Raw genomic sequence first — 13614 nt, forward strand, 5'->3', positions numbered from 1 at the left:
GAACTTGGAAGAAGCGGGGGATTCTGGGAGGCGGGAAGGACGTTTCAGGCACGTGGGTACCTTGGGCAAAGAAGTGGAGGTGGGAGAGTCTGTGTCTAGTGCACAGAGGCAGCAGGGGCTGCGGCAGAGTCAGAATCAGGTTCCTGAAGACAGCTTGTATTCTATCTGGGAGCTCCTGGGATGGAGCTTGCCGGGGTCAGACCCGAGTTGTGCTTTGGAGAGATCTCTGGAACCCACGGAGAGGGAAGATCAGGGGCTCAGTTAGTGGAAGCTGCTTATTCAGTGCCCACTGTACACCAGCAACTTGGGGTGAAAGAAAGGGAAATAGTCCCTGGCTCGAGGAGCTCCCCCCACAGAGGGGATGACGTGAGAAGATGAGGTGTGTGAGCCCCCCTTCTGTCACACACTGCCCGCACCCTGACCTTATTATCAATGACTCCATCTCCACCTCTTCCTCATCCCTCTCATCCAATCCCTTCCCCACCCCTCATCCCTGCTCCATCCTCCTCAGCTGCAACTGGATGCAAAATACGCCAACCAGACCTGTGGGCTCTGCGGGGACTTCAATGGCCTTCCCACGTACAACGAGTTCTACTCCAACAGTTGAGTGACACCCTCTCCCGCCCTTGGACAGCCTGCACCCAGTGGGGTCTCACTTCCGGTCACAGGTCCTGGGGGCTCAGGAGACACGGCTGGTTATCAGCCCCTCGGGGCCGGCCTCAGGAAATGAGAGGAGGAAGAAGTCCCCAGACTGGGTGGGAGACAGGGTCCCCCTCTGCAAAACCGGGAGGTTGGGGGGGTCCACCGAGGCCCAGCCTGAGCCCGTTCCCAGCCTCCACCATGCAGCTGGTGCTTTGTTCTGAGCACCATCCTCGGGGATGATGATGTGGGCAAAGGGTTCGCAGAGAGGGGATGCCCTCCTTGGAGGCGGGAGCTGCATCTGCTCCGGCCAAGCTCTCCCTGCGGCTTCCAAAGCGGCCCTGTGCCCTTCTTGGTGCTGCCTCAGTAGTGCCTGGACCTCCCAGGGGACCAGAACCTCAGAGCTGGAAGGGATAAGATAGAGGAAGCGCAGCGCAGTTAGGTGACTGACCGTGAATCACACCGACAGTGTCTGGGGGTGACCGGGGGGGGGCAAATTCCCGTAGGGTGTTAGCCCGGCTGCCTGGGCATGCCTGGGCACAAAATGTGCCATCACAAAAGCTCCCAGGTCTTGCCTTTTCACTGTTCACATACCCACTTCACAAACCTGGAAACTGAGGCTCAACAAGGGAGGGCACTTTGCCCAGCCCGTGTCTCCTGGCTCCCAGAACTCAGCGCTGTGGGTCTCTTCCAGATGTCCGGCTGCTCCCCTTGCAGTTTGGGAACCTGCAGAAGCTGGACGGGCCCACTGAGCAGTGTCAGGACCCCCTCCCCTCCCCAGCCAACAACTGCACAGATGAGGTGAGCAGCCACTTAGTGCACGGGGAGGGGAGGGAGGTGGGGAAGTGCACAGGGAGTGCCCCCCCCTTTAAGGCTCCAGACACTCCAGACCCCTCCCCTCCTTTTTCTGTCCCCTGTCAGAATTCCCTCCCAAGCCTGGCCAAACCGAAGCCCAGCAGCATCTCTTCCCATGATGCTTGGCTGGTGCCCTGGTCGTACCAGGGCTGGGCCAGTGGCCCTCTGATGAACTGATGTCCCCGGGGGACCATCTTAGCTGCCCCATTAGCCGACATCATAGGGCCACAGGTGCCGGGGGAGGGGGGCATGGGGGCAGTCACGCAGGAAAAGAAGATGAGTATGGGTGGGAGAGAGGAACCCAAGCCTGGCTAGCACACAGAGAGGCGGAAAAGCCCAGAGGGCCTCCAAAGGGAGCCCAGAGGAGGCAGAGGCAGCTTTCGGCCTGGGAGAGTCTGGAAGAGATAAAGCAAAGTCTGAAGGATGAGGGGCTTGGTCAGGGATGTGACATGGGGCTCTGGACTCCCTGGGCAAACCCACTCCTCTAATCCCAGAGAAGGAACCTGCTGCTGGTTACCTGGGGAGGGGGGATGGAAGCCCAGGGCCCGACGCTAGCTCCGGCCTGCCAGGGCTTCCCGACTTTCCTCCTCTGGGCAGTCTGGCTATCCGGGGGCTGCCCCCTGAGGCTGGCTCTGCCGCATGTTTTCTCCAGGAGGGCAGCTGCCTCAGGGTCCTGAATGGCCTGGCTTTCAGGGGGTGCAACCAGCTGGTGGACCCCCAGCCCTACGTGGAGGCCTGCGTCCAGGATCTCTGTAGCTGCAAAGAAGCCGATCGCTTCTCTTGTCTGTGTGCCACGTTCTCCGAGTACTCCCGCCAGTGTGCCCATGCTGGCGGGCAGCCCCTCAACTGGCGGAGTCCGGACCTGTGCAGTGAGTGGCGGCCAGGAGCCTTCCCCTCCTCGGGCTTGTGCGCGGCCCCGTTGGGAGGAGCCAGGGGAGGCCCTCAGAGACTGAAGGGCTGGCCAGGGATTAGACTCGTGTGTAGCAGAGCCATACAACCCACCCAAGGCTATGTGAGGTCGGGGGCAGAGGGGAAGGGAAAGCTTTCCGGAGAAGGGAGTCTTTGCAGAGTGGGGCGGGGGGGGTCACCACAAAGAAGCAGAGGGAGACCCTTTGAGCCCCTGAGAGGAGTCTTGCCACTGACTAACCCTCTAGACCACAGGATTGTAAAGTCAGAGCTGCCAGGGCCCTTCAGAGCGGGGCTTATCCCTTCATTTTAGAGATGAGCAAACTGAGGCTCGGGATGGAGGAGGGAGCGGGACTTGGCCAAGATCACCCTGGTGGAAAGTAGGAGAACTAGGATCTAAGCCTCGTCTGCCGAATCCTTCCCACGAAGCAAACTTCTGCCTTGTTTCCCCATCCAGATAAGGGGTGCCCCTTCAACATGCAGTACCACGAGTGTGGCTCCCCTTGCATGGACACCTGCTCCAACCCTGAGCGCTCCCAGCTCTGTGAGGAGCATTGCGTGGATGGCTGCTTCTGCCCCCCAGGCAAGTCCCCGGCCCTCCCCCATGCTCCTGCCATCCCCCACCTCACCAGGGCTCACCACGTCCCCGGAGGCTGTCATAGCTATGAAGCTAAATGGGGGGAATTCGGGGGAGGGAAATGACAGGGAATCACGGGAGGTTAGACACCAACAGGCAACTTAAAAAACCTCCCACCGAAATATTGATTTATTTTTAAAATTTGAGCGTTTTTATTTAAAGTTTTGAGTTGCAAATTTGATCCTCCTTCCTTCTTGAGACTGTAGGCAGCCGGGTGTAGATTATCCACGTGCAAGTATGTAAAACACTTCTATAGTGTCATTTTGCAGCAGAAGACTTGAATAAAAGAGGAAAAAGGAAAGTAAAAAATAGCGTGAGTTCAAACAGTCTCATTGTGTGGAGAGTGTGCTTGAGCGTGAGTCCTTGGGGACTGTCTCAGGCCGCTGCAGAGTTGAGAATAGCTGGGTCCTTCGCACCTGGGCATTATACAATGTTGCTGCCACTGCATACAATGTATACTGTATACAATGTATTCCTGGTTCTGCTCGCTTCATTTTACTTCAGTTCGTGTAAGTCTTTCCAGGTTTCTCTGAAATCATTTTGTCATTTCTTATAGTTGGGTTATATTCCACTACAATCATACCCCAGCTCGTTTTTGATGGGCATCCCCTCGGCTTCCAGTTCTTACCCCCACAGAAAGAGCCCGGCAGGCATCTTAAGCACCTCCTGTGCGCCAGGAACTCAGCCCCGTTTTTTAGTATCCAAAGGGAGGGTTATTTCACGGGCATGGGATTGGCCGCAGTGGGCAGAACCAGGAACGGGGGCATGATGCCCAGCAAGGAGGACTCTCCTCCCCAAGCAGAATGGGTGCGTGGGAAGGTGGTGACCTTCCAGCCGAAACTGGAGAGCCGCGCGTGGAGATGTTGTGGAGAAATGGAGGGGCCCTCTCTCCCAAGGCAGAACTCCTGATACTCTGGGAAACCAAGCTCCGAGAAGGAGGGGTCGCCCAGCCTGGGACCCAACCCTCACACCTGCCCCAGTGGCCGTTCCCATGCTCCCAGGAGCTTCTTCGGACTCATCTCTCCAGTGCCTCCTGCTGTTGCCCCCTCCGTGGGATCACCTGGGGATGTGACCTGGCAGAGCGGCCGGGGTCCCTCCCCCCTGACCTTTGCTGCCTGTCTCTGTAGGGACAGTCCTGGATGACATTCAGGGCCAGGGCTGCGTGACCCTGGACCAGTGTCACTGTACCCACAACGGCCAGACCTACGAGCCTGGAGCCTCCTTCTCTACCCGCTGCAGCTCCTGGTAATTCACCCATTTCTGCTCCCCTCCCCTCACTGCCCCAGATGTGTCTGGGACAGCCTCCCCCCGCAAGTCCCCACACTCCTTCCCGACCCCTGACCCGCCCGTCCTTCTCTCTACGTCCACTCCAGCACGTGCTTTTCTGGCCTCTGGGAATGTGAGGAGCTCCCGTGCCCAGGGACGTGCTCCGTGGAGGGCGGGTCCCACATCACCACCTTCGACCAGAAGCACTACAATGTCCACGGGGACTGCAGCTATGTCTTGTCCAAGGTGACCAGGGGGCACCGAGTGGCCGGAATGGGAAAGAGGGAGGCAGAGGAGGAGGGAGCTGGAGGAGCGGGGCAAGGGAGGGAGGAAGTGGCCATCAGCGGTCCCCACGGCAGTCCCACAGCACCCACCACTCCGGCCTCACTGAGCCTGGGGACGCTCATGTCACGTGAGTCCTGCCCTCCAGGACTGCTCATTAGGGATCCAGAATCCCAATGTCCTGGGCAGCAGGACTGGGGCTGAGCTCGGGCTGAGAGGTTGGGGCACCACCGAGCCCCCTCCGGCTCCAAGGACTTAGCAGCGGGGACCTTTGGGGGGACATGGCCTTTGTGGGGGACAGGGCTGCTGCTTCCCTTGTTCGTGAGAGTGGGTGGGAGTGTGGACACACTCAGACACACACATGCACACACACACACGAGCACACACACTCCCCTGCACCATTCTTATACACACATATACACATACACACAGATACACTCACACACACCTGCACACATTGACACAAATACATCATTCTTATACATATGTGCACTCACATGTCTATTCATACAGATATACTTGCACATACTCACCCATAAACATTCCTAATACACACACTTACACACTCAAACACTTACACACAGATATACCTTCACATACAATCCTCAGACATCCACATACTCACACATATATTCAAAGTACACTCTCACCTTTATACACACCCACATATTTACACACATGTACATTCACCCACGTAATTCTCCAACATACGTGTACTCACACATTTACACACATTTATACCTGCATATACACATACATATTCACAGACTCACACACATTCACATGTACACACTCACACAATTCTCACACATACACACTGACACACTCACATACACACACAGATATCTACACGCTGACACTTCCACTCACAATACACTCACACACAATTCTCACACATACATGCACTCACACCTATACTCACACAGAGATACACACTCACACCTAATTCTCGCATTTGCACACTCACACTTATACACACACAGATACACCTACAATATAACTCTTACACACATACATTCACATATTTACATACTCACACACACAGGCTTACCCACGTATACACACAGATACACACAAGCATTCACACACACACACACACACACACACACACACACACACACACACTCCCTCATGCACACCCACACACGCCACTGCTTGGAATTCTGTCCCATCAGAAATGCAATGACGCCACCTTCACTATCCTGGGGGAGCTGCGCAAGTGCGGCATGACGGACAATGAGAACTGCCTCAAGTCAGTGTCTCTGAACCTGAATGAAGGAGAGACGGTGAGTCAGTCTTGGGCTCCGGGACAGAGACCAGAGCTGGGTGGGGCCTCTCAGGTGCCCAGACCCCTCATTTTACAAAAAAGGAAACTGAAGTCCCTAGGGGGAAATGATGGGATCCAATTTGAATCCCAGGCCCTCCAGGGTGTGCTAGGAGCTGCAATCAGGCATGGAGAAGGGGTTGCTCTATGTGGCCCTAGAGGGAGGAACCAGGAGCCCCTGGTTGGGGAGGCACCAAGAGGGTGACTGGGGCTGCTGTTGGGAAGGTGGAGGAGGGGGCCACTGCCCACTGGGGCATGGGAGTAGGGACCGGAGGGCCACAGTCCCAGAGGGATGGACGGGGCCCTTCTCTGCCACCAGGTCATCAGGATCCAGCCCAGTGGAGCCGTGTTTGTGAACTCCATCTACATGCAGCTGCCCATCTCTGCAGGTAGGTGCTCCAGGGGCTCTAGAAAGCAGAAGCGTGCTTGGCTAGCAGCCCCCAGCATCGCATGTGTCTATACGTTGCACTGTGTGTGCATTACATTGTGTGTGCATGTGCATTGCATATGTCTATACATTGCATGTGTATGTGCATTGCACGTGTCTATACGTTGCACTGCGTGTGCATGTGCAGATGCATCGCATGCATGTGTGCATCCACGTGTCCGAGGCCGCTTCTCAGCACCGCCGCCTTCCTCCGGCTGACTCTGTCCCTCCCCTCCTGTGTCCGTAGCCAACATCACCATATTCCAGGCCTCGACTCACTTCGTCCTGGTCCACGCCGCCTTCGGGCTGCTCCTGCAGATCCAGCTGGTGCCCCTCATGCAGGTGTCCGTGCGGCTGGATCCCTCCTTCCGGGGCCAGATGTGCGGTGAGCACCTGCCGCCCGGGGACTGACTCACTGCCCTGAGCCCCAGCCCCGGACGGGGAGGGCCTTCCTCCCTCCCCCTCCTACCCCCTGCCTTGGCCTGGGCAGCGAACAAAGTGCCCTTGGCCGGGCACCCGGCCGTGCCGGCTTCTCGGTCCCTTGGCGGGGGGGGGGGCAGGAGACCCCGCTGCAGTCTCTGGACTGTCCACTCGCTGGCCAGGGGAGGTCCCCCTGCGGGGAGCTCAAGATGGGGCGACTCCCTTCCTCAAAGTCTCTTCTGAGCTCCCCGTGCTGCCCCCCCACCCCAGGCCTCTGCGGAAACTTCAACCAGAACCAGGCGGACGATTTCACAGCCACCAGTGGGGTGGTGGAAGGAACGGGAGCCGCCTTTGCCAACACCTGGAAGACCCAGGCCAACTGTCCCAACATCAGGAACAGCTTCGAGAACCCGTGCTCCCTCAGTGTCGAAAATGGTACCGGAGCCTCCCGGGGCCTTTAAAATAGGTTCCTGGGAGCGCCAGGGAAGGGGGGGTGCTGGGGACCCTGGTGGGGGAGCTGAAACACAGCAGGGGCAGCAAGGAGTGGGTGGGCCCCCCTGTGGGGGGAGGGTGCTCCGGGGAGAGGGAGACCAAGGGCTTCCCCCCTTCCTCCCTAGAAAACTACGCCCAGCACTGGTGCTCCCTGCTTGTGGACCACGGCACCATCTTCTCCCAGTGCCACGCCTTCGTGAACCCGGCACCTTACTTTAAGGTGAGAGCCCAGGGAGCACCTTCACTCCAGTCCTCGGGGCCGGCTCCTCCGCAGGGCGAGCCCAGGTCCCTCTCCCAGGGGCTGCACTCCCTGCAACGGCTGAGGGCACGGGGCAGCCTCTGGGGGCTCAAGGCCCAGCCAGCGTCTTCCTACTTCCCAGCAACCCCGGGTGCCCAACCTTCCTCCCTACTGCCCTTGGGGGGGGGGGCTGGAGGCCGGATATGACTCCTGGTTACCTGGGAACTCTCACGACGGGGAGATGACCTTCACCTGTTTTGATGTGTATTGAAGGAAGGGAGGGAAAGAAGGAGGGAAGGAGGAATGGGAGGGAGAGAGGGAGGGAAAGGAGGGAGAGAGGGAGAGAGAGAAGGAAGGAGGGAGGGAGGAAGGGAGGGAGAAAAGGGAGGGAGAGAGGGAGGGAGGGAAAGGAGGGAGAGAGAGAAGGAAGGAGGGAGGAAAGGGAGGGAGAGAGGGAGGGAGGGAAAGGAGGGAGAGAGAGAAGGAAGGGGGGAGGGAGGGACAGATCTGCAGCAGAGAGGATGGGACTGCATTCGGGCCAGGATGTGGGGGCTCAGCTTTCCGCACTCCCTCATCCTCAAGGTAAGGAGTAGCTCTACAGGAGCCTGGGCCCCTGGGGCCACTGAGGACCTTTTCTGCTCCCCAGAACTGCATGTTTGACACTTGCAACTGTGAGAAGAGCGAGGACTGTCTGTGTGCGGCGCTATCTTCCTATGTGCAAGCCTGTGCTGCCCAGGGAGTGCTTCTGAGCGGCTGGAGGGCCGGGGTCTGCAGTAAGTGAGCTGCAGAGGGGCACGGGGGAAGAGGTGTAGAGCTGACCTCTGACACTGTGTAGATGTCACCTTATGTGATCCTCTTAACAACCCTGGGAGGCAGGAGCTGTGATCATTCCCATTTCACAGATGGGAAAGCTGAAGCTGAGAGAAGTCCCCTATCTAATTAATAAGTGTCAGACTTGAACTCAGGTCCTGCTGAATCCCACATGACCCCTGACAGTGTCACAACAGCTCCAGCTCCTTCGAGCTTGGAGCTCTGCCTAGCACATTGCTAAGAGCAACTCTGTGCTGGTGGGTTGCTCGTAGGTTCACCCTCAACCCCATTTTACAGATGAAGAAACTGAGACTCAGAAAAGGAAAGTAGCTTGTCCTGGGAGCTTTATGAGGGACCTTAGCAACCCAACCTCCTCCCATTTTACAGATGGGGAAACTGAGTCTTAATCCAGAGTCCTAAGTTCTGAGTCCTCTAGCCAATACTTCTGAAGACCAAGAACTGGGGAACCCCGGGAACTACCTCAGGGGGCAGAAGGTTGAGGGGGTGGGGACACACCTTGCATGTACATACACACTCACATGCACCATACACATTTTCACACACACACTCACACTCAGACACACCTTACATGTACATACACACCCACATGCACCATACACATTATCACACACACACTCACACTCAGACCCACCTTACACACTCAGCACTTTGGACCTCAGGGAGCGGGATGACAGTGTTACCCAGCTTACAATAAGTTACAAAGCCCCAACTTGAGCCCGGCTTTTCAGAACACATGCAGAGATGGTTTTCCCCTTGCAAAGCTTGCGTTCCTCTGGCCATTCTCTAAAAAGGAAGCCATTTGTGATCCGGGACGGGAGGACCATTGGCAGAGGAGGGAGCAGAGCCGCCAGGCCCCGGTCTGACCCCAGGTCCCCCCCTCTTCCCCCTCAGCCAAGTACATGGACAGCTGCCCAAGCTCCTTCAGCTACAGCTACGTGGTGGAGTCCTGCCAGCCAACCTGCCGCTCCCTGAGCGAGCCCGACGTCACGTGCAGTGTCCACTTCGACCCCGTGGATGGCTGTGTTTGCCCCAAAGACACCTATCTCAATGACGCGGGGCAGTGTGTGCCCGCCACTCAGTGCCCCTGCTACTTCAAGGGCACCATGGTGGCTCTGGGAGAAACCATCCAGGAGAACGGCGCAGTGTGGTGAGAAGGGGGAGCACCTGGGGAGCACGTTGGGGGAGCACAGGTCCGGGATCGTCCTCTGGCCAGTGACGAGCTCGGCGCAGGAAGATCCCCCCGCCCCCACACTGATGTGGCGCAGCACGCTGGGCTGCGGAGGGCTTCCCTTTTTCTCCTCAGAGCCTGGGCTCTGAGGTCCTCAGAGGGGAAGGAATCTGCCCGGGTACTCGGAGGAGGAGGAGGCTTGGAAGCCAGGGGTCCCGACTCCCAGCTCCCTCCTCCCCATGGCTACCTTGCAGTCCAAGCAGTCACGCTGGTGAGTGAGTCCTTCTGAGGGCAACTTCCAGGGCAGACACAGGTGGGACATTTCTCTTCCCGGAGCCCTCGGGGAAGTCCTAGAGCCTGAGCTGCCAGAGCAGGAGCCCAGGAGGCTCAACTGGCTGTGTGAGCATTTATGAAGCACCTACTGTGTACTGAGTCCCACGTCAGATGCTGGGGACCCAAAACCAGACCCTGCCACCTAAAAGTTTACGATCTAATGGGGGAGATGATACGTACATGTGCCTGCAAAAATATCCAGATAATACAAGACCACGGTCAGGATCGGCGAGGGGTTGCCATCTGAAGGGAAACTCAAAGCCTTTCCCCTGCAGAAAGTAGCCCTTTGGGAGAGTTTTGAAGAACACAAAGGATTTTAAAGAGGTGGAAGGAAAAGTGGTAATGGTTGTAGGGTAAGGGGGCAGCTTGTTCAGTCTCAGAGGTGAGAGATAACATGGCTCGCACAAGGAAAAGCAAGATGGCGATTAGTTGGTTGGCAAAGTGTAGGAAGGAGGATGACAGAGAACTGGGTTGGAAAGAGAAGTTGGGACCAGATCACATAGATTTGATTTTATTTTCTTGAGGCAATTGGGGTTAGGTGACTTGCCCAGGATCACACAGCTATCTAGGAAGTGTTGTGTCTGAAGTCAAATTTGAACTCAGGTCCTCTTGACTTCAGGATTGGTGCTCAGTCCACTGCGCCACCTAGCTGCCCCTCACATAGATTTTAAAAGCTAAACAAGCTCTATTTTATCCTGATGGTAACAAGAAATCACTAGGGCTTCTTGAGGAAGGGGGTGCTTTGAGAATCATGTTGGTGGCCAAGTGGAAGATGGAGGGTCTTGAGTCAGGGAGGCCAGTTAGGAGGCTACTGTAAGAGTCCAGGAATGAGGTGACTGAGTATATAAGATACCATAGACATAGAAAGGTCAGGATTTAACAATAGACTGGAAGCAAGGAGAGCATCCGATGAGTGGGGTGCAGTGGGAAGGGTGTCAAAGGCTGTTGGCAACTTCAGGAGCAGGTGGGATTGGGAGGATCATAGGAAAAGAGGAGAAAAGCATCGAGCGCCACTCCAGACGGTTGAGTTTGAGATGCTACAGAACAACCAGGCAGAGATCCAAAGGATGCTGGGATTCAGGCGCATCACTGCTGATCTTTCCCCTTGCCCACAGTTCTTGCACCAGTGGGAAGCTGAGCTGCTTTGGAGTCGTGGATCCGAGCCCAGGTACCAGTCTTCCTTTCCCCCTCCTGCTCCCTGCTCCCTTCTGTCTCCAGAGCTGGCCTTGGGGGCTGTGAAGCACCAGGGATTTCTGGGAGAAGATAGAGTAGAAATGCCAGGATTGGGCTGAGGCTCCTTCCTGGGCCTGCGCTCCCCTGTACTACCCAGGAGGGTCCTCTCTCCTTCCCCCCTCCCTCCCTCCCTCCTTCCCATTTGGTAGGCCGGGTCTAGCCTTGCCCCATGTCCAGCCCAGGGTCAGGCAGCTGTGGGGGTGAAGAAGCAGGGCCTCGAGGGCCTACCTCATACTAGCTCCTCCCTTCAGTCTGCACGCCTCCCATGGTCTACTTGGACTGCAACAACGCCTCGGCGGGGACCCTGGGGGCCCAGTGCCAGAAGAGCTGTGACACACTGGATGTGGCCTGTGTGAGTGGGGCAGCCTGCCTGGGTCCAGTGCCAGGAAGCCTGGTGCCTGTCTCTGGGGGACTGGGGGAGGCAGAGACCCTGCCAGGGACGTGTCTGAGGGCGAATAGTGTGACTAGGTCATTGCTGAGTCCTCTCCATTCTGTGCCTTGGGGGCTGTTGGCCCTGGACCCCCTGGGGGTCAATAGCCTGTGGCCCTTGCCAGTCAGTCTCATGGCTGCCGGTGGCTTTTGGAGGAGCTAAAATAGGGAGCTTCCAACCTGAGCTCGTGTGCCAGAGGGATGTGCCTGGGGTCAGTGGCCAGGCAGCTCTGTCCCCCAGGATCCTCTGCACAATAGGGAGCAGTCCATGGAGGGTGAGAGCCTTCCTTTGCTCAGGAAGGGCCCCAGCTCTGTCCATGTGGCCTTGGCTAGGTGGGACATTGGACTGGGTCAAGCCACTTAGGTCACCGAAGTGAGCGGACTGCCAGCGGCCCCACGAGCACCGTTCCAAAGCCAAGTGGCGTAACGGCCCATTTGTGCCAGAGAATCTAGTTGCACGTATTTATGTGAGGGCGCCGCCAAGGAGTCTCTTGCTCTCCTCTTTGACAGTACAACGCCCAGTGTGTGTCCGGCTGCGTCTGCCCTGGAGGATTAGTGAAGAATGGAAATAACGGCTGCGTCAAGGAGGAGGACTGTCCTTGCGTTCACAACGAGGCCTCCTACAAATCGGGGGAGACCATCCGAGTGGACTGTAACAACTGGTAGGCGGGCACGGGCAAAAGCCAGGAGCTCAGAGGGGCAGAGAGGACACGGAAGGTCTGACCCTTTCCCCTAACAGATGGGCTGAGTTCCACAGAGGGTTCCTCGGCTCCTTCCTAAGGTGCCCTATACAAGGCCCAGTGCCCCATACAAGGCCTGGCACCCCATATCCCATACAAGGCCCAGCACTTACCAGAGGCTGGGTTGGCTCAAGAGGGGGCAGAGTGGGAGACCTGGTGACCAAGTTTGGGGAACATCCCTGAGAGAAGCTTGTGGGGTGGATCAGACGGAAGGCCTTGTGATTCTGAGCTTCTCCTGACCAAGGGTCAGGTGTCAAGAGGCCGCCACCGTAAGGGCTCGAGGGCCAGCTGAGGCTGTGAGGCACTCATGTGCCGGCCTACCTGGCTGCCAGTCAACTTCCCCCTCCTCCTGAGAGCCAACATCTGCGAGTACTTCCTCCTGAAGAAGGAGGGAGTACAAGAAGTATCACCAATTTGTAGATGGGGAAATCATGGCTTCCCCTGGGGCTTCCGGCACACTGACTGATCTCAGGGTTCTACCCACTCTGCCACACTGCCCAGTGCCTCGGTGTTCCCAATGAGAGGCAGGCTCAGCCTGGGGGGAGCGGCCGTGAAGGTGCCAGAAGGGAGTGCAGGAGAAGTGCAGTCAGGGGAGACCTCCTGGAGGAAGAGGCTAAACTGGGTCCTGAAGGACAACAGGGAAGGGCTCCAAGAGCAGGCACCAGGGGGACAATGAGCCCTTTTCTTCCCAACTTCCTTCTCAGCACCTGCAAGAACCGGAGGTGGGAGTGCACCCAGGCCCCGTGCCTGGGCACGTGTGCAGTGTACGGAGACGGGCACTTCATCACCTTCGACAGCGAGCGCTACAACTTTGAGGGGAATTGCGAGTATACGCTGGTTCAGGTGGGAGCCCCCGCCTCCTGCCCTCCCCCCGGGGCTGCCGGAGCACCATTCTCGGACCTCATTGCTCCTCTCTCTCTCTCTTCTCTCCCAGGACTACTGTGGGGGAAACACCACCACCAATGGGACCTTCCGCGTGATCACAGAGAACATCCCCTGTGGCACCACGGGGGTCACCTGCTCCAAGGCCATCAAAGTGTTTCTCATGGTGAGCTGAGGAGCCCCCCTTCCCCCCCGAAGGAGCCCCAATCCTCCAGCCCAAGATGAAGGGCTTTCTCCCTGTCCCCATGCAGCAGAAATCCCCTCTCGGGCAGCCCTGCTCTGTCCCGACAGAGCCTCAAGGAAGCAGGACCCACTGCCCCCCTCTGTCCCAACAGCCTTTGGAGAAGCAGGACCTGCTGCCTCCTGACCATTCCACCTCAGGGCAATTCTGAGCATTAGGAAGCCTTTGCTGGCCTCAGATGGTCCCATGGTTACTGGGGTCAGGGAGCTGCCTCCATTGACCGCGCCGCCCTTGGGTGCTAGAGACCTTGCTTGCTTTCCCACAGCCCAGG

At 57.5% G+C, this 13614-nt stretch overlaps 1 protein-coding gene across 1 annotated transcript in view; it reads left to right on the plus strand.

The window, feature by feature from the left end:
* Positions 1-13614, plus strand: part of LOC100918502 (mucin-5B) — a 63751-nt gene that overhangs the window by 21083 nt on the left and 29054 nt on the right. Inside the window, exons 8-25 of the mRNA XM_031943591.1 lie at positions 512-602; positions 1334-1440; positions 2147-2363; positions 2858-2983; positions 4165-4282; positions 4411-4549; positions 5761-5871; positions 6229-6298; positions 6584-6721; positions 7027-7191; positions 7374-7468; positions 8133-8259; positions 9209-9464; positions 10934-10986; positions 11303-11403; positions 11991-12142; positions 12925-13063; positions 13155-13268. Coding sequence (XP_031799451.1) covers positions 512-602; positions 1334-1440; positions 2147-2363; positions 2858-2983; positions 4165-4282; positions 4411-4549; positions 5761-5871; positions 6229-6298; positions 6584-6721; positions 7027-7191; positions 7374-7468; positions 8133-8259; positions 9209-9464; positions 10934-10986; positions 11303-11403; positions 11991-12142; positions 12925-13063; positions 13155-13268 — 2319 coding nt within the window. The remainder of the gene's footprint in view (positions 1-511; positions 603-1333; positions 1441-2146; positions 2364-2857; positions 2984-4164; positions 4283-4410; positions 4550-5760; positions 5872-6228; positions 6299-6583; positions 6722-7026; positions 7192-7373; positions 7469-8132; positions 8260-9208; positions 9465-10933; positions 10987-11302; positions 11404-11990; positions 12143-12924; positions 13064-13154; positions 13269-13614) is intronic.

This window comes from Sarcophilus harrisii, chromosome 6, assembly GCF_902635505.1.
Source record: "Sarcophilus harrisii chromosome 6, mSarHar1.11, whole genome shotgun sequence".
In the NCBI taxonomy this organism is placed as follows: domain Eukaryota; kingdom Metazoa; phylum Chordata; class Mammalia; order Dasyuromorphia; family Dasyuridae; genus Sarcophilus; species Sarcophilus harrisii.